Source organism: Meles meles, chromosome 4 (assembly GCF_922984935.1).
Source record: "Meles meles chromosome 4, mMelMel3.1 paternal haplotype, whole genome shotgun sequence".
Classification (NCBI taxonomy): Eukaryota; Metazoa; Chordata; class Mammalia; order Carnivora; family Mustelidae; genus Meles; species Meles meles.
In genome coordinates, this window is record NC_060069.1 from 35,677,351 (window position 1) to 35,697,389 (window position 20,039).

Genomic DNA, 20,039 nt, shown 5'->3' on the forward strand with positions numbered 1-20,039 from the left:
AGGAAAGAGGACAAAATATACCAAACAAAATGATCAACTTTGTTAAAGTTGCAAGTGAAACTTTCCTATTCGATTATCCACAAAAAAAAAAAATCTGACTGGGTCCAGTAACTACATCTAAACACCTATAACTAAGGCAAGCACACACAATTTAGAAATTTTGCTAATGCATCCAAAAAGAACACAATGGTGGCAATTTCAATAACAAAAGATATTACAAGGTGGAAAAGGAACAGTCATTTCATGTTCACAACAGACATAATTAACATGAATATGAATCACATGACTTCAAAATACACAAAGAGAGTTAAAAATACAGTAAAACCGAAGAGTAAATTAAACGGTAACAGACATGAGCCTGTTCACTTGGGTGTTCATTAGTTGAAAGGGACTAAGCAACTTTTAAACGCGAAGGAAGAGTATCAGGAGCCACAGAACTGCCAGAAGCCAGGGTCCCTTGCAGGCGGGATGCTAAGGCAGACACTCTGGATGTGCCTGGACTGATTATCTACACAGGGGAGCCTGTCAGCCAGTGGGGACACTGGTTGGCAGTGGCCTGAGGCTCTCTGGTGCACAGGCTCTGGGCAAGCTGAAGCCTTGCTCCCTGCAGTTCCTAAGCCAGCCCCGTGCGCCGTGCTGAAGTAAATGCTAAAGCCACCCCAGCACACGAAGCTGCTCCTTTCCCTTTAGACTGCAGCAACCCAAGCACCAGGCACTGGCCTCTCACTGCAGACATCTACGTGTCCAAGCCCCTAGTGTGAACTCTGTACTCTCCGACCCAGATGCCAGGTAAGTGAAAACAGAAGTAAGATTTAACTATGCCCAGTTGATGTATTTAAAATTTATATAACAGGGATCCAGACAGACTATTGATTCATCCTGGAGCCAGCTTGTTCAACAAATTTGGAAGACATACAGCATCAACACATTTTTGGATAAACTGTGCATTGTGAGCTACATAATAAAACAGTTGCATCTGACCTTAAAACATGGAAGAAGTAGAAAGAAAATGTTTTAAAAGACGAAAATATTTCAAAAATTTTAAGAATAAAACACATTTAACCACCTCCCCTTTCCTCACCAACTGTATAACATGCCATACATTTCCAAAAATTAACCCCCCCAAGAAATGACACCTGAAAAGATTCCTCACAGACTTGCACCCCTGAAACAAATACGTTATATGTTAATTTAAACACACACACACACACACAAAATTACGAAGGGTTTCGCTTGTTTAAAAAAAAAAAAAAAACCTGGAGCAAATCACAACTAATGAAAAACATAGTCCATCCACGGATCAAGTATGGGACTGACCGCTGTAAGAAAACATTTAAACATGGTCTCATGCATTTAGTCAGAGTGGGTATTTTATTATTTCCCAAACCACCATTGTCAAACTGCAGAAACTATAAAGCTGAAGGATAAACACTTCAAATAAGAATTCATACTCCAAGGAAGTAAGAATCTTTCAACTTTTATTTCTAGGATACATTCATCTGGAACCTTTTTGTTGCTTTACAATTTTCCCCCTAAGAGAAATGAATACAATAAAAATATAATCCAACTACCAGCAGTGTTTGTAACCAGAAAAGAATCTAAAATCTCTGGTGTGATAATATAGGATCTTTTTAAAAAATATAAACTTCATACCAGAAATAAAGCCTGAATATTCTCTTTTTCTTTAAAAATATAATTTTTCCTTCTTAGCTCTTCCATGTAAATCTTATAATCAACCATTTGGTTCTACAGTCTATTTTTATACTAGTAATTTTAACACTATAGCAGTTTTTCCCTACTTTGTATCCTGTTCTGTACTGTGAGTCAACTAATAATTGCAGAAGTGTTTACAAAGAGAGAGAGGCCACTAGGTTGTAGCAAGATTCTTCAAGATACACCAATCATTAAAAGAAAAAAAAAAAAACTCCATCAGCAAACTGAAACCTACTTAACAAACTGCATTTTATCATGTTTATGAAATTAGAAAATGTGTATAAAGCACTTTTGCAAACTTTGTAAAGCTCTAATGGGAACATTTTTAAAATCTGTTTTACTAGAAAGGCTGCTGACTGGGATAGAGTGTCAGGGAGAGAAGGTTCTGTGAAATCTTGTTCTTTTTTTCTGTTAACTACTTACATTTGGGGAAGGAGAGATGATAAACTGCGAAGAAACCGGGGTTATGGGTATAGGAATGTCTCACAAAGACTGACCGGTTTGCAGTGACATATAACTGTTTTTCTTAACTGAGAATAAAAATCAAAGGACATGGGAGTAGACCAATACTTTACACCAGACTGAGAAGTCAAGCTATTTGTCTGCAACTAGGAACAAGAAATAGGAGAAGTGAGGCTTTTCCCCCACTTCTGACTAGCTCCGCCATGCAGAGCTTCATTACTTGCAGTCCTTTTAAAAACAGTATTCCAAACCCAAACTTAAATGGTCTGGGAATGGCTTCTTTAGTTTAGGAAAATTATCAAAAAGTCTAATTATAAACAAAGGTAACCAAAGTACCTAAACCAGAGTTGACACTTTCCTACCTCTAGATAAATACCATTGTCCATAACACCTTTTTAGGGTGTTCTGTGGAATATAAGAAGTTTAGCAAAGGACAAGAAAATCTGGTAACAAACATAATCCCAGTGGGGGCTTCCTTGTTTGTCAGAATGCAAAACAGACTAAGAGAAACTTCTTACCATGAGCTACCCTAATGAAACTAGAAACACTATGAGGACAGCCCCAGCAAGGAAGGGCTGCAGAAATCTGGTCATCTGTACCCAGACACAGGCAACCAAAAAATACATCCGCAGTTACCTAAAAGATGAGTGAACTGACCAGAGAGTGGGTCTGCATTACTGTGTACAAGTCTTTGAGCTAGTCAGGCATGATGGAAGAGGCTGCCACTTGGGGCTGTGGAGCCTCCTTTCTAACAGTTTCGAAACAATTTTCCTGTGGCTCTCTAGGAGCAGGCCTAGCTTAGCACACAGAATGGGCTAAGTGGCCTTATAACAACCTCTTTTGCCCCTCTGATGCTCTTACTCTTCTTAGTGCCTTCTTTCCCCAAGAGAATATTCAGGCCAATTTGTTTTTAGTTTTTTTTCTGTATTAGTAAGAATAAACTAGCAATTTGGAATACCCCTAACTCTGAGTATTTCATGTTAGTATAGGATACCATGAATAAGAATAATAAGAATGTAGAACTTTAATGCCTTTTACATAAGTGTCAAAAAAGCCTATGTCATAGTTTGATGATTCCACATTAATAAAATTTAGCTATGATATGTAAAAAACTACTTTTGCCAAGGTTTTAACTATTGGACTTTAACCAATTTCAATATTCCATGGAAAGGTCATTTGTAACATGCCTTCATGTTTTCTACGTACAATAACGAAGTAAGATTTTTTAAATGTACATATATTTTTTAACCAATGCACTCCCTTTTACAATCACACCTCCAGTCCAACATTTAAAATATAAACCCAAAATGTCAATGAAAAGAACAGTGGACCAAATGACAGTATCATTTAAATGTAACAATAATGCAAGAAAAGGTGAGCATCAAAACTTAGAAAATAAACAAACAGATTCATTGGAAATCTGCTCATATGCCTGATGTGTTCAGAAATGAACCTCACACAAAACAAATCCCATCATTAGACAACTCATACCTTTCTCTTTTACTCACTCCATGATGCATGTCTCACTATTTTTACTGAGGTTTATACAGTGATTAATTATCCTAACAGCAGAGCTTAATATTAAATATACAGCCTATTCCAGAATTGGCATATGCTCCCAACAATTGTTTTGTACGCTCCCTGAATTATAAAATAGTTTAATATTTTAGGAGCATAAAATGAAAGGGCTTAGATCGACTCAGATACATTGTGTATTAAATGTTACCAAGTTAAGACAGTAAGGTGGAAAAAAGGAATAGAAGGGTACAGCAAATTTTCTTTAAACAATTCCATTATATTAGACAGTACTGTCAATGATATGTATTTATTTTAAATAGGTTATGAAAAAGAGGGAAAAATTATTATCAGAATTTGTATCAATTTCTTGGAGAGGCTAATAAAACTTTAAATATACATATTTATTATTTGTATATTTATTTGAATAATCTTTGGTAGCAATTGTGTTTCTTCCACATTATAGGACTTTTCAAAATAAACGTCAAATTTAATTTACTAATCAGCATATGAAAGATAAATTATGGTACTATTCTTTTGGTTTTCCTATAAACCCGACTATTAACTTGCACTAATCATGCACTTAAACACAGTTATCTGTTTAACTTATGTACATATAAAATGAGAGACTAATACCAGAAAGAAATTAGACAGTAATGAGAATCAATGACAAAACATAACAATGACAACTGTTCTTAAGTAATTTATTTTTAAATTATAAGATTTACAATGCTTTGATTATGCAAAATAGTATAATGGAAATTAAACCAAACTGATAAACCAAAAGAAAAAGAAAACTTAGTTTTCTTGAATATCAGTACTTAAACCATCATTGTAAGTATCTGATGTTCCAACCACATCTTATGTAGACATAAGTATAATAATTTCAAACGTTTCACTTGTGGGTTTAATTTCTCATTTTCAACTTTTATGAGCTGAAATGTAATTTATTTCAAATCCTATTATACCTATTATAGTGTTTATACTGCAACAGCAGCATCTCTCAGTGTGCAATCAAATGTGGAACTGGGGCACAGTTTTTAGCTTTCAGCCACAGACAGAAATTATACACTGTGTTCAGTTTAACAGAGTACATTATATTAACCAGAACATAGAGTTTAGTACACTTATTGCAGGGATGGTACTTCTTTCCCTTTGAACTGAACCAGCTGAGCTTCTGAGCTGACATATTACTGCTGTGGATAGTAAGACTGCTGTGGGGGCTGAGGGAAGGGGTATGAAGGCTGCTGGGGTCCTGGGTATGGAGCCTGTCCAGGGCTCTGGTGGTACACTGGCGGATATGGCATATTATACTGGCCGTATGCGTAAGGATTGTAGCCCATGGGCATGGGCATTTGGCAATACCTGATAAAAAGAAAACAAACAAACAAAAAAAGGGATTGGTAAATCAAATACTGGAAAATGAAATGTAACAATTATTCTAAAACCAAGTTTTTTCAAGAAAGTCATTTTTCTCTATTTCTCAGTCTAGCAGAGAACACTAGGGAGAAAAAAAACAGCTATTTCAAGGTACTTATTAGAAAAAAAGTGTTCCTATCGGTTAATACTTGAGATAAAAGAATATCAAGTATTTAATAGTATCCAGAAAATAATACTGTAATGGAAATAAGACTAAATATTAAACTATTAACAAGGAATAAAAATGGAGACCCTTAATTTTAATGTACCAACCTAAGTACATTCCTGGTTCACAAGATTCAATACTCACTGTAATGCACATAAATTCACCGTTAACAAAGTTTTAATATTTGGAAGACAGAATGTACTTACAAAGCAAAGTCTGGAGCACATCTTAAGAGGTAGTCAAATGTCTGGATTTTTAAGATTAAAAAATTATCAGAAAGAAAGCTGTTCTTTAAGAAAGCACATGCCGTAATTAGAGTTGTGTTCAACCGTCTGTCCGAATGCAAATATTTCAAAGTACAGGTACATAAGCAAGGCCTTATCAGTCTTGCTAAGTTCAGAAAAGGCACCTATCCGTTTATCACCAAAATAAAGACGACCAAGGAAACACATTCTACATTCCATACAGAAAAGATTTAAGATGAACCCAGCATGTAAAAACTAAAAACATAAATAAGCCTGGGAAACAGCCATTCAGTTGCTCAAATAAGTGCCTGTAAAATCATTTTCATTTCTGTGTAAACTGACAACGCAGATTATTCATTCATGACACCTCCATTAGAGAAGTGGTAACCCTGTTTTTAAAAGGCTAACCAGAGCTAGAAACATTAGCCAATTCATTCAGATATTCAGTTGCAGCCTTACCCGGGATATCCTGGATAAGTAGGATATGGGGGTCCCTGGGCCTGTGGAGGGGGAGCTGCTGAACCAGGAGTGTGTGACGGAGCTGGCGGGGCAGTGCCTGTCCCCACTGGAGCTGGAGCAGTAGCAGGAGGAGCTCGATTTGCCGGAAGCACAGGAGGTGGAGGCCGGGCTGGGGGTTGGGGCTTAGCAGGCTATAAGAAAAAGTCAACAGTGACTACAAAATGTTTTATGTTGCTGTCAATTACTGTCAGTTAAAATAAGTGAGGGTATATGAGAAACTCTAGAATCCAACCAAATATATTTCTAATTACCATTTTTAAATGTTGACTTATTGCTCTAGAAATGTAACAATTTGAGGAATAATTCTCCAATTTCTGGAAACTGCACAGCTACTGCTCTGTTCCTAATGCCTAATCATTTCTGTAGCTCATTACTGCTCCCATCAATGGTTAGACATTTGATACGGGAGGAAGGAGCAAGTAAGGTACAGTTTATTACTATAATCTCCTCCTAGTCACATTTTTTTTTAAAGATCTTATTTATTTGACAGAGAGAGAAAGATCACAGGTAGGCAGAGAGGCAGGCAGAGAGAGAGGAGGAAGCAGGCTCCCTGCTGAGCAGAGAGCCCATCTCCTAGCCATATTTTTTATGCAAACGTTTTCAAACACTCCAAAACTTAAAAGAATAGTATAATAAACAAATGCATATTTACCAATTAAATTCAGTAATTATTACCATTTGATCATGCTTGGTTTATCTACAGCTATATCCACATATTTATCTATCTAATGTTTGCAGAACCATGTGAAAGTTGCAAACTTCATGACACCAACCCTAAAGACGTAGCATAAAGTCCTAATACTCTCCTACATAATACAATACCATTTCACTCTAAGAAAATGAACAGTTACTTCCTAATGTCACTGAGTATCCACTCCACATTCAAGTTTTCCTATTTATCACCAAAAAAAGCTCTTAAAGGAATTTTTATAAACCAAGATCCAATCGAGGTTCATGTACTACATGATTATTATGAATCTTTCCTCTTTTAAACCAGAATGCCCCACACCTTTTTTTTTTTTCTTTCCATGACATTCACTTTTAGAAAAGACAAAGTGTCTCAGAATGCCCCAGTTCTGGATTTGTCCACTTATTTCCTAATGGCACAATTTAATTTATTTTGTAACACTGTATTTGCTATAAACTGAGAGGTGGTTCTAAAGACCTGATTAGATTCAAGTTGAACCTTTTCTGGCAAGAATTCATGAGTGATGCTGAATCCCTTATACTGCAAAACATCTAAAGGCTGGTCAATCTGATGAAAACTGGTAACCACCAGATCTTTACAATGTAAAGCCTGTTTCATCCTTCATGGCAAGCAAGCACTAATGTAAAACTTCCATTTACAAACTGTGGTTGCTTACTGACCGGCATGGTTCTTGGTGCTGGCGTTGGAGGAGCTGGCGCATGTCCCCCAGCTGGGGAAGACTGATATGCAGGTGTAGGGATTGACGGAGCACTAGGTTCCCTGGCAATGCTTTGTTGCAAGTCCCTTATTAAAGAGAGAAGTGTTAGGAATTAACACAATTTTAAAAAAACAACATATATAAAATACCACATCTTTTTTTTTTCATAGTTTTTTTAAATTTAAACTCAATTAATTAACATATAGTGTATTACTATCATCAGGGGAAGAGTTCAGTGATTCATCAACCTTATATAACACCCAGTGCTCATTACATCATGAGCCCTCCTTAATGCCCATCACCCATTACCCCATCCTCCCAACCCCCTCTCCCCACCAGCAACCCTCAGTTTGTTTCCTATGATTAAGAGTCTCCTCTTTGGGGGCGCCTGGGTGGCTCAGTGGATTAAGCCTCTGCCTTCGGCTCAGGTCATGATCCCAGGGTCCTGGGATCGAGCCCCGCATCAGGCTCTCTGCTCCGCAGGGAGCCTGCTTCCTCCTCTCTCCCTGCCTGCCTCTCTGCCTACTTGTGATTTCTCTCTGTCAAATAAATAAAATATTAAAAAAAAAAAAAAAAAAAAGAGTCTCCTCTTTGGGGAGGGTATGTGCTATGGTGAGTGCTGTGAAATGTATAAGCATGTATAAGCCTGATGATTCACAGACCTGTACCCCTGGGGCAAATAACAGATTACATGTTAATTAAAAAAATAAATAAATAACAACAAAAAAGAGTCCCTTGTGGTTTCTTTTCCTCTCTGATTTCATCTTGTTTTATTTTTCCCTCCCTTCCCCTATGCTCCTCTGTTTTGTTTCTTAAAGTCCACGTATGAGTGAGGTCATATGATACATGACAATTGTCTTTCTGATTGATTTATTTCACTTTGTGTAATACCCTCTTAGTTCCATCCACGCCATTGCAAACACCAACATTTCAATTTTCGATGGCTGAGTAGTATTCCATTGTAGACAGATACCACATCTTTATCCATTCATCTGTTGATGGACACCTGGGCTCTTTCCATAGTTTGGCTATGGTGGACATTGCTGCTATGGGGTGCAGGTGCCCCTTCAGATCACTACATTTGTACCTTTGGGGTAAGGGTCATAAGGTACTCTATTTTCAACTTTTTGAGGAACCTCCTTATTGTTTTCCTGAGTGGCTGTACCAGTCTGCATTCCCACATGCATCCTCACCAACATGTTATTTCCTGATTGTTAATTTTAGACATGACTGGTGTGAGATGAATACCAGATCTTTTTAAAATTTTTTTTCTCTTCATACAGTAAACAGAAAATAGACTCAAAACAATGATGGTATTTTAAAATATACTACATTTCTGTTCTTGACTAGAATGAACTCAAATCTTTTGTCCTACTATTTAAAAAAATAAAGTTAGTTCTTTTTCTATTTCTGAAGACTAGGAAAAGATCAGAGATCACAGTTATAGCTAGAATAAGGAACATGTCAAACTGGGCAGGCAGTCCTAAAAGACGGCCCACTCACTATTAAGAAGTCACCCCTAGATGGAAACTCCTAATATACTGGCCTATCTAAAAGTTATCAAACACCACAATTGCACACAGTCAGCCAGATGTTTCATACCAGTGTTTTAGGAAACAAAACAACAGGTGAGAAATCTAACCTATTCAAATCATTATGCAAATTTCTTCGAGAAAATTTTCTGAAGATTTTCAAAGAAACGCAGCACTGAGATATTTTATGTTAAAAGATACCCCTGACATCTGTAACTAAGGTAAATGCATGACAGACCATTAAAATGACTATTAAAATAGAGTATTAAATTTTAGGAAAATAATTTAAAGTCCCCTCCAAGAGTAAACTGAAATCCATCCCAAAATCTCACTAACCAAAACCCTAAGGTAAAATGCACTCTATGAAACACGTGGTATTGACCAACTTCTATCTGAACTGAGTCATATACACAAAAAAAATAAATATGGCAAGCCCCAACGTGTTTGCAACAGCACCTGATGTCCTGACGTAACAATTAACTGCAACTCCCAAAGTCCCCCCCGGACCACACTTTCACTACCAAAAAAGGGTCCCAGTTAGAAGATAAATTAGTCACTCTCTATATAAAGAAAGCTAATACACACTCATCAAGAAACCAAAAATACAGAGCAGCTGGGTGGCCCAGTCGGTTAAGCATCTGCCTTCGGGGCTCAGGTCATGATTCCAAGGTCCTGGGATCCATCCAGCCCAGCATCAGGCTCTCCGCTCAGTGGCAAATCTGTTTCTCCCCCTACCCCTTCCTCTCCCTCTGTGATCTCTCTCACTCGCTCGCTCAAATAAATAAAATCTTTTTTAAAAAGGGGGGGAGGCAAAAATAATTCTTAACGTTTGAAAGTTTGTAATAACTGCTTACAACATAAATTAGGAGTTTTTAAAAAGAAAGAAAGAAAAAAGAAACCTTTTTTGGCTCTCACTTGGTCCTGAGATATAGAATTTAAGGGTCCTGTACAGTCATCTCAATGGCAGCTGCTTGCTTAGGTGAAGGAAAGGAAAGAGGGGCAAAAGGTCCTGCTCCTAGCCCTTCACCCCGCTTGCATCTGAGCCAGATTAATCTTCATCGTTTTACAAACCAGGCTTCTCTGTAACACTAAGTTTGAGCAAAGGGTTCTGCAGCTTTAAAAAAAAAAAAAAAAAGGGTGGGCAGTAGGGAATGACTCCCGAAAATTCAGCTGTACAGTCTGAAAAATAAAAATCAGACTACTTGGATGGGGCTATAAAAACATATGAAGCCCCATTAATTATTTAATTTCACATAACTTTCTGAAAACGTAATGTGTTCACTTGCTTCAAAAACTAAAAAGTGAGTGAAAGATCCCTATCTGCAAGTTCCCGCTCCACCACTCACACCCCCAGATACACACTATTCTTATGAACCTGTCCAGCATTACCTGACACATAAACCAATTCAAATGTGTATTTTATTTTCTCCCTTCTTATACAAAAAGCATACTTTACACTGTTCTGTATCTTTCTTCTTTACCATGATTATCTTCAAAATCTCTCCATATCAATAAATAGAAAACATACCAAAAAAAAGAGAAAAAAACTGTACAGATGTACCTTTATTTATTTCACCAGCCCTAGATATTTGTTGTTGTTTTTTTAAGATTTTATTTATTTATTTGACAGACAGAGATCACAAGTAGGCAGAGAGGCAGGCAGAGAGAGGAGGAAGCAGGCTTCCTACTGAGCAGAGAGCCCAATGCGGGCCTAGATCCCAGGACCCTGGGACCATAACCTGAGCCAAAGGCAGAGGCTTCAACCCACTGAGCCACCCAGGTGCCCCAATATTTGTTTCTTTTACTGCTACAAGCAATTCAGAAATGAATTAGTTAATGTCATTTCTAGCATATGCTAACACATACCAGAATAAACTGTCAAAACCAGACTAGCTGGATTAAAAGATGTACGAATTTGTAATCCAGACCTTTAGAGCAAAACTGCCCCACACAAGGATGCACCAACATGCATTCACACCCACAGATCAGACCTGTTCTCCCACATGTGCCAACAAAGCATGTTTTCAAACTTCCAGATTTTTGCCAACCTGAGAAATGTTACTTCAGAATAGTTTTAATTTGTATTTACATTTATTGAATGAGGGCAGGTTTCTAGTTTATTTATTTTTTAGGTAAGTTCTAGGCCAAGTGGGGGCTTGAACTCACAACCCAAAATCAAAAGTTGCATGCTCTACCAACTGAGCGAGCCAGGTGCCCCAGACAGGCATTTTTTCATAAATGCTTAGGAACCACTTATATTTCCTCATCTGCCAAATTTCTGTTTACAGCCTTTGCAAACTTTTCCATTGGGTTTTTCTTGTCCTCGGTAACATCTGAGTTCGTCATAAATCAGTTCTTCATAAACCAGTAAGTTTGCCTTTCACCTTTGTGAGCAGGTTTCAAATACTTTCCCCTATTTTATTACATAAAGACTCAGCTTATGTTATGATGAATTTTTCCTTCTTAAAAAATGGCTTCTAGATTTTAAGTCAGAGTAAGAAAGACTCATCCAATTTCAGCTTTATAAAAGAATTCTCTCATAAACATTATATTTTATCCTACACATTTCAAGTCTGGTCCACTTGGAATTTATTCTGGTATAAAAATAACTTTTATTTTCTAAATGGCAAGGCAATTGTCTCTAACATCTTCTGATTAGCTTAGGATCTTTTTTACACTAAATTCACAATGTATCAGAATCTATTTGTATTTTCTATTTGGTCTTTGATCTGTCTAATCATGTACCAGTACCACTGTGTTTTAATTAGACACAATATTATATATTTTAGTATCTCGCAGAATGAGTTTCCCTTACTGTTCTTTTTACACTATTTTCCTGGCTAATAATTTGACAGTTTTTCCAGCTAAGTTTTAGGATCAACTTATCTAGTTTTAAATGAAAATCTATTTATTTTAAATCAATAAATTACGCTAAATGTGTAAAAACTGAAATCCTTATGAAGTTGAGTCATCCTACCCAAAAACATGACACATCTTTCAAATTCGAGTCCTCCTCTGTGCCCTTGAACACTGTTTCAAAGTTTTCTACATACAGGTCTCATAGACAACAAATTCCTATGTATTTTATGGTTTTTGTTGCTATTACAAGTGGAGGTCTTTTCTTCCATTGTATCTCCTATATTTATTTATATGAAAGCTACTATTTTCTATAAATTATATTTATAATCCATTGTCTTTGGTAATAATTCTATTATTTGCTGAGTTTTGGGGTTCTCATGGATTTTTAAGCTGCATTATCATAAAGTTGTATAGTGAAGCCTTTAACTTCTCTTTTTCAATTTTTCTATTTCGAATTTTACTCTTTTGTCTAATTATGCTGGCTTATACTGCCAGTATGTATTAAATAATAGAGTTGATAGTGGGCATTTTGTCCTTACTTTTAGAAGGAATGTTTACATTGTTTCTCCATGAACCATGATGCTAAGTTTTGTGCATATATAAAAAGATTGGCACACACACACACAGTGTTAAGGAAGTATCTACCTACTCCTATTCTACTGAATACCAGAAGACTTTTTTTTATTTAGCCAACATATTAGTTTTTGATATAATGTTCAAAAATTCATTAGTTGCACACAACACCCAGTGCTCATCACATCCTGTGCCCTCCTAAATCCCCATCACCCAGCTACCCCATCTCCCCACCCACCTCCCTATCTGCAATCCTCAGTTTGCTTCCCAGAATCAAGATTCTCTCATGGTTTGTTTCCCTAATTTCTTCCCATTCAGTTTTCCCTCCCTTCCACTATGACCAACTCTCTGCACTATTTCTTACATTCCAGATATGAGTGAAACCATATGATAATTGTCTTTATCTGACTGACTTATTTCACTTAGCATAATGCCCTCCAGTTTCATCCATGTCAATGTAAATGTTAGGTATTTATCCTTTTGGACGGCTGTGTAATATTCCACTGTATATATGAACCACATGAGACTTACTTTCTCAATTGTTTTTTCCTCACCTATGAAAACAATCTTCTTTCCCTTACATGTAAAAAATACTGAACCAACCATCACATTACTGGAATAACCACCCTATCCCTGCTTGTTCATGATTTCTAACATACTGGTATCAATGGTTAAGTATTTTATTCAGGACTTTTGCAACCATATTCATAAATGAAACTCATCTGAAGTCTGGTTTGTCTTAATCTTTGTCAGATTTTCTTATCAATAATTTGGAGGGGTGTTTTTTAGTCTCTAAAGCCATGTTAAAAGTTCATTAATTATTTGCTTTTCAAATGTTTAGTAGAAGGGGTGCCTAAGTGGCTCAGTTGGTTAAGCATTTGCCTTTAACTCAGGTCATGATCCCAGGCTCCTGGGATGGAGTCCCACATCCGGTTTCCTGCTCTGTGGCAGGCCTGCTTCCCCCTGTCTCTCTGTGTCTCTCATGGATAATTAAAAGGAAAAAAAAATTTTTTTTAAATAAAGGTTTAGCAGAAAAACTCTAAAAACAACATTGCCAAGAAAGAGGTGGAGAGGTAGCTCTCTGATGGTATCTCCAACAACTTCTATGAAAAACAGTTTAAATGTGAACAGAGGGGTGAATAAGGGTGGGGCTGGTTGAAGGGTTCAAGAAAGACTCATGAATATAAGTCTCTGAGTTCTTTACATTCATTACTGTCCTGAAGGACAGTTTGACTGAATATAAAATCCTTGGCTCATATTTGCTTTCCTAGAGTTCCAGTAGCAATCACTCTACTCTCTCCTAGCACACAGTGCTATGAGCCTCAACTTTTTCATCTTTTTATAAATGGCCTTGACTTTTTTGCCCAATTGCCTAAAGGACTCCGTCATTATTTTGTAAGGCTAAAAATTTATATTTGGTTTGACAGTTCTTGTTCATTTTTCCTGACCGTTAAGATAAACCTTTTTGATAAGCTTTCACTTATTTTAGGAAATATTCTTGAGTAATATTGTTAAGTATTTGTTCTATTCGGGGTTTTGGTTTCTCTTCTTTCAGCAAAATTCAATTTTGCACATTTGGATCTTCTTTGACCATCTTCTCTTTAATCCTTTTTAATTCTTTTTTTTACTTTGGTTTCATTTTCTTTGATTTCCTCTTTTCTACTCTGTGCTCCTGTAGTCTACTTCATGGTCTATTCTCCTTTTCACTCCTTCCCATTTCATCTGGTTTCTGTGACAGTTTTGTTCTTCTCTCTTCTACTTGTTTCCTGAATCCTGACACCTCACATTTTACCATGTCCTGTCTTTTCACCATCTTCCTTGAGTGCTGGCATTTCTGTGTGTGGCATTCCTCAGGGTGATTGCCTCTTAACCCTCTTCTCTTTTTTTCTTAACTCATGATGAAATGTTCATTCAGAATTTTCATCTGTTCTATAACAATATGATTCTGGGGAATATTCTCCATCTATTAGATTTTATTAAATTTTGTTCATTTTTCACCATTTTTAATAAGCATTGTACCAATGCTGTGGCAACTCTACAGGTCACTCACCATGGAATGAGTCCTATGCTATGGCCCAGCTTTCTCAGCAGCCTCCCTCTGAAGGGCCATAGCTGATGTTTTCTAAGCTATTCACCCTGTCTTCCCCATATTCTGTACCTCTAGTTTTATATGAGGAACCTATTTGCCATTTCAAGGTATGCTACTTATGTTTAGTATTAGCATTTCTGGTATCTGCCACCCTGAACTATTGTTTTAGCATTTCTATGACATCACTGTGCTTCCAGCACCCGGAGTTTCTGCTCCTTTTCATCTTTAATCTCAGATCATGCAGCTTGCTTGTTATTTTGTAAATGTCCAGGACGAAAGGGAGGAAATTGCTATCTCATACTGCCAGGTTCACCGCAAAATCTCCACACACAACTTTTCAAAAGAAAAATACAATTTAATACACAAAATAAACTTACTTTAAGAGTTCATCTCTTTCTGTCTTCCGCGCAAACACTATATCACTGCATTTGTTCTGGAATCTGACCAAGATTTCAGTCAGCTCATTGTAAAACTGGAAGCAAACAAGAAATACAAGTAATAAACCAGAATGATTTTTTTTTTAATCATAGAGGAACACAATCGAAAGTTCATTAATCACAATTAAGTTAAAGAACTAAAATCCTCTTCATGAGATAGTCATACCCCTGAGGTTCAACAACTTAATATTGAATATGACCTAACTAAAGAAAATAAAAATTTAAAAATCACTTTTAGAGAACATTTGTCATCAAAAATTAAATGGAACAAGTTTTAACTTTCACGATGGTGACTATATTCCCAATTCCTAGAGAAAAGTCAATTACTTAATAAATCTCTGATAAAAATATGAGACCTATTTAAATGGAAGGATTAGATTTGCATATTCACTTCAGAAATATAGTTATCACTTCAGAAACCCTTAAGTATTTCCAAAGGCTCTCTGAAGAATTTTCTCAGCTTATCTATTTCAACAAAGCATTTTAAACCAAATAAACTGGTGTCTTATTCTTCTATTTTCAAGGCTTTGTAGTATTTCTACCCCCTCTTCACAGGGTTTTACATTATATCCAGTGTATTTGTATCAAGATAACTTTACTCAGTGATCATTATGGAGTTAAAAAACCACAAGGTATCATGTACCTAAAAAAATTAAAAATCACTTGCTCCCTCAAAAGCAAAGTCAATGGTAAAAATAAATAAAATCACTTCCCTAAGATATTTAAAGGCAAAGCAAAAAAATACTCAACATACTTAGTAAGCACCCTAAGACTCAAGCAGATCACAAGTCTATCATCATCCATCAGCACCATGAGCACGGAATATAAAAGCCATACATACCCCCTCCTCCCTTCCCTACCACAGATCAACTTCACTTCAACCACTCCTGTTCCCTCATAATTCACTTAAAATAATCAACTCTCGGGGCACCTGGGTGGTTCAGTCAGTTAAGCCTCCTACTCCTGACTTCAGCTCAGGTCATGATCTCAAGATTGTGAGAATGACCCCCATGTTGGGCTCCATGGTTAGCACCAAGTCTGCTTGTCCCTCTCCCACCCCCCTTCTATCTCTCCCCGCTGCTCACTTTGAAGTTCTCTTTTCCCTCTCTCTCAAATAAATAAAATCTTTCCAAAAAAAATTTTTTAGTCAATTTTCTTTCTTTTCTTTCTCCCTAGAACGTATCATTAGCTTTTGACATCTCTGTGCCAATTCCTTTGACTGAAATTCCTATACCCTCTTTTTGCCTGATGAAATATACAATTCATTCTTCAACATTCCCATGAAATATCGCCACCTTTAAGCTTTCTCTTGCTCACAACAATCCTCTCAGAGACGAAAGTCATTAGAGCTAGGGTTTCAAGAATAATGTGGTACAACCAGAAACACAATTAACTTCTCAAACTATACTTTCACATCTGTGCTGGTGAACTATTATTTTTGTACATCATACCTTCGTGCCCTCCTTCAAATTGGCTACAAGTTCAACAAAGTTGTCATATGCAGTAGCTAAATTCTTCAAAACTTCTTCTCGTAAGTTAGCTTCATTATTAGATTGCTTCATTTTTGAAAACTCCTGGTGTGAGACCTTGTTAAAGGAAAGATTTATTTACCAAATTAATATAGCTCATAACATTTTTATTGTTACTTTGCCAACTACATATGAAAATCGTATATGACTGCATGCCAGAATTACTAGAAATTTACCTAATATGTTATTTCTTTTGTGTTAACACAGTACTTTAAATCTTTCCTTAAAGTAAAAATACCATAAATTCAGTGGGTATCAAACATAACCAACAATGACTGCAGATTTCTATTAAAATGCATCACTCACAAAAAAAAAAAAAAAATCCTAAACAGATACAGATTTAGTCCAGGTTTATCCTTTCTGTGATTTTCTTTACATAAATCTTACTAAAGCATACAAACTTTACCTGAATATTTTTAAGAAGTTCTTCCTGTTTCTTTAGAGATTCTTGGACTTTAGCCGTAAGACCTCCATAGATTCGATCCAGTTCAGTGACAGAAAGAGCTTCTTCATTTATGACACCATCTTGAGCCAAAGCAGTCAAAAATTTGCTTGTCATGTCGAAGTTCACCGATTTCAGGTCATTCTCCAGCCCTTCTCTTTCCTTCTTTACTTCATCAAGATTTGTCAATAAGGACTTTAAGACATTTACAACCTAAACAATTAAAACAAAACAAAATAAAACCCCTTTGTTTAATTGCCCAAAAAACCCAGAAGCCAATTTCCAGAAGGGAATTATATACAAAGGTTCACTCAGAGCTGGATGATTTCTCAAAGAGCCAAGCATCAACTGTACATCAAGTTTACTTAGAGACAGACATTGTACCTTTAGTGGACTCAGCTTGTAATAGGAGGCAGCAATAACTGTAACAGCAGCAAGCATGATTTATTGAACATTTACTATGTGCCAGGAATTGTCCTAAACACTTCACAAATATAATTTAACGTAATCCTTCCAAAATCTCATTGGGTACATATTTATTACTTCTATTCCACAACTGCAGAAACTGAGTCTCAGAAAAATTAAGTAAGCTGCCTAAGGTTACACCACTACTAAGGAGTAGAGGTAAAATTTGAGACCTAAGTCTGCCTAACTCCAAAATCAATCTCTTAACCACTCTATACTATATACCAAGTCCCTGTCATGGCTGCAAGGTAGAGGAAGGTGTGTTTCTGCCAAGTAAGGAGATACCGTATTTGCTGACAAAGAGAGACCAAGAGACATATAGACTGACATGTAGATACAGAGACACAGATATATATGGACAGAGCATCTCAGATAAAGAGAGCCGGAGATGCAGATAAAAAGCTATAAACCATGTGTTTATTTTATATCCTGAGAGAGAGAGAAAGAGAGAGAGGGAGAGAGGAGAGGGTTCTTGTACATCTGTTCATATCATTAAAAGCTTTCCATGGGAGAAGGGGGGCAGCAGGGAGGCACCTACGTGGCTCAAGCAGTTAAGCGTCGGCCTTCAGCTCAGACCATGGTGCCAGTGTCCTGGAATCAAGCCCTCTCAGCAGGAGTCTGCTTCTCCCTCTCCCTCTGCCCTTCCCCCTGCTTATGCTCTAATAAGTAAATTAAATCTTAAAAAAGGGGGGGGGGGACACCTGATGACTCAGTTGATAAGCGTCTGCCTTCCTGAAATTTGTTTAGCTATAAGAAAAATGCCACCTTTTAACTTTCTCCCAGTTATGTCCAAAAAAACTAAAAAGAAAAAAATTAAAAAGTCAAATAAAAGACAACTGGGGGACAAACAGGAATATGCAGAACTGGTTTAAAAAAAATAAAAGACTAGTCTACTAAACAAAGCTGAAAGTCAGGGACACTGTATAACACTATTATCTATAGAGAAAGAGACTGGATGCTTCTTCCACAGTATAGCAACTAAGAGCCTCTCATCAGTACCCCAAATTAGCTAATAAATAATATGAGAAGACAGACATAGTTCACATGAATAAAACCTCCTCTTCACTGAGGAACCACACACAGGGCAGCAGAGTAACGTAGGAAGAGAACTCCGGCAGAATTTGTAGAATCACAAGTTCTAATACCACTTCCACTATGTAGAAAAGCTAACTTCCTAACTTTTATGGTAGTCAGGAGTTTTAAAATCAGTGATGAAAAAGGACGAAGTATGTATTTAGTAAGTCCTATTCTATTCCAAAATGCTATGATTCTAAGTCTCTGGGGAATAAAATGGCATCTGAAGGGGCACCTGGGTGGCGCGGTGGGTTAAAGCCTCTGCCTTCGACTCAGGTCATGATCCCAGGGTCCTGGGATCGAGCCCCACATCGGGCTCTCTGCTCAGCAGGGAGTCTGCTTCCTCCTCTCTCTCTCTGCCTGCCTCTCTGCCTAGTTGTGATTTCTGTCAAATAAATAAAATATTTTTAAAAATAAATAAATAAAATAAATAACATCTTAAAAAAAAAAATGGCATCTGAAGCAACCAATTTATAAATGAACTTTTAGACCACCAAAGAGTCCTTATATGATAAGCATCCTCTTGTTTTATTTTTTTTTAAACTGTCATATATACTAGTTTAGCCATATTTTAGATTGTATAATACCAGCCTTATTTTGAGAGTAACTACAGCAGAAAATGAATTAAACTGCTTCCACAAATGAATGACCAGAATAGTAAGAAAAGTAAACCACGACCTACATTTTCTTATCCACTCAAGTTTGAAGCTTAATGTGTCATCAAGTTAAAGTATATCAATAGTTAGAATCCCTCTGCACCCCCATGTTCACTACAGCATTACTTATAACAGCCAAGATATGGAAACCTAAATGTCCATCAATGGATAAATGAATAAACATAATGTAGTGATATGCACACAAATGCATATACACACACACAGAGTCTATATTCAGCTTAAAAAAAGAACGAAGTCTTGCCATTTGTGACATGAATGCACCTTGAGGGCATTATGCTAAACGAAATAAGTCAGAAAGAGAAAGACAAATACCATATGAACTTATTTACATGTGGAATCTACAGAAAACCAAGCTCACAGATACAGACAGACTACTGCCTGCGGTGGGGCATGGGGGTAGGCAAAAGAGATTAAGGTAATCCAAAGGTACAAACTTCCATTAATTAAATACATTAAGTCATGAGGCTATAATGTACAGCATGGCAATTATACTTAATAATACTATACTGTGGAGCACCTGAGTGGCTCAATCGGTTAAGCATCTGCCTCCGGCTCAGGTCATGATCCCAGGGTCCTGGGATCAAGCCCCGCACCGGGGCCTCTGCTCAGCAGGGAGCCTGCTTCCCCCTCCCTCTCTGCCTACTTGTGATTTCTGTCAAATAAATAAAATCTTTAAAAATAAACAAATCAATAAATACATTACGTTATCAGGCTATAACGTACAGCATGGCAATTATATTTAATAATACTATATTGTGGGATACCTGGGTGGTTCAGTCGGTTAAGCATCTGCCTCCGGCTCAGGTCAGGATCCTAGGGTCCTGGGATTGAGCTCCATGTCAGGCTCCCTGGCCAGCAGGGAGTCTGCTTTTGCCTCTCCCTCTTTCTCCTCCCCAGTCCCGCCTTGTATTCCACTC

The 20,039-nt window shown here is 36.9% G+C and overlaps 1 protein-coding gene across 2 annotated transcripts in view; it reads right to left on the minus strand.

Annotated features, from left to right (window-relative positions):
- Window positions 1-1,461: 1,461 nt before the first annotated feature.
- Window positions 1,462-20,039, minus strand: part of LOC123939903 (programmed cell death 6 interacting protein) — an 81,573-nt gene continuing 62,995 nt past the window's right edge. For both annotated transcript variants that reach the window (XM_046001967.1, XM_046001966.1), the window contains exons 13-18: window positions 16,871-17,119; window positions 16,387-16,521; window positions 14,876-14,970; window positions 7,408-7,531; window positions 5,980-6,170; window positions 1,462-5,055 (exon numbers count right to left, since the gene is read on the minus strand). In XM_046001967.1, the coding sequence (XP_045857923.1) occupies window positions 4,881-5,055; window positions 5,980-6,170; window positions 7,408-7,531; window positions 14,876-14,970; window positions 16,387-16,521; window positions 16,871-17,119 (969 nt within the window). In that variant the 3' untranslated portion in view covers window positions 1,462-4,880. The remainder of the gene's footprint in view (window positions 5,056-5,979; window positions 6,171-7,407; window positions 7,532-14,875; window positions 14,971-16,386; window positions 16,522-16,870; window positions 17,120-20,039) is intronic.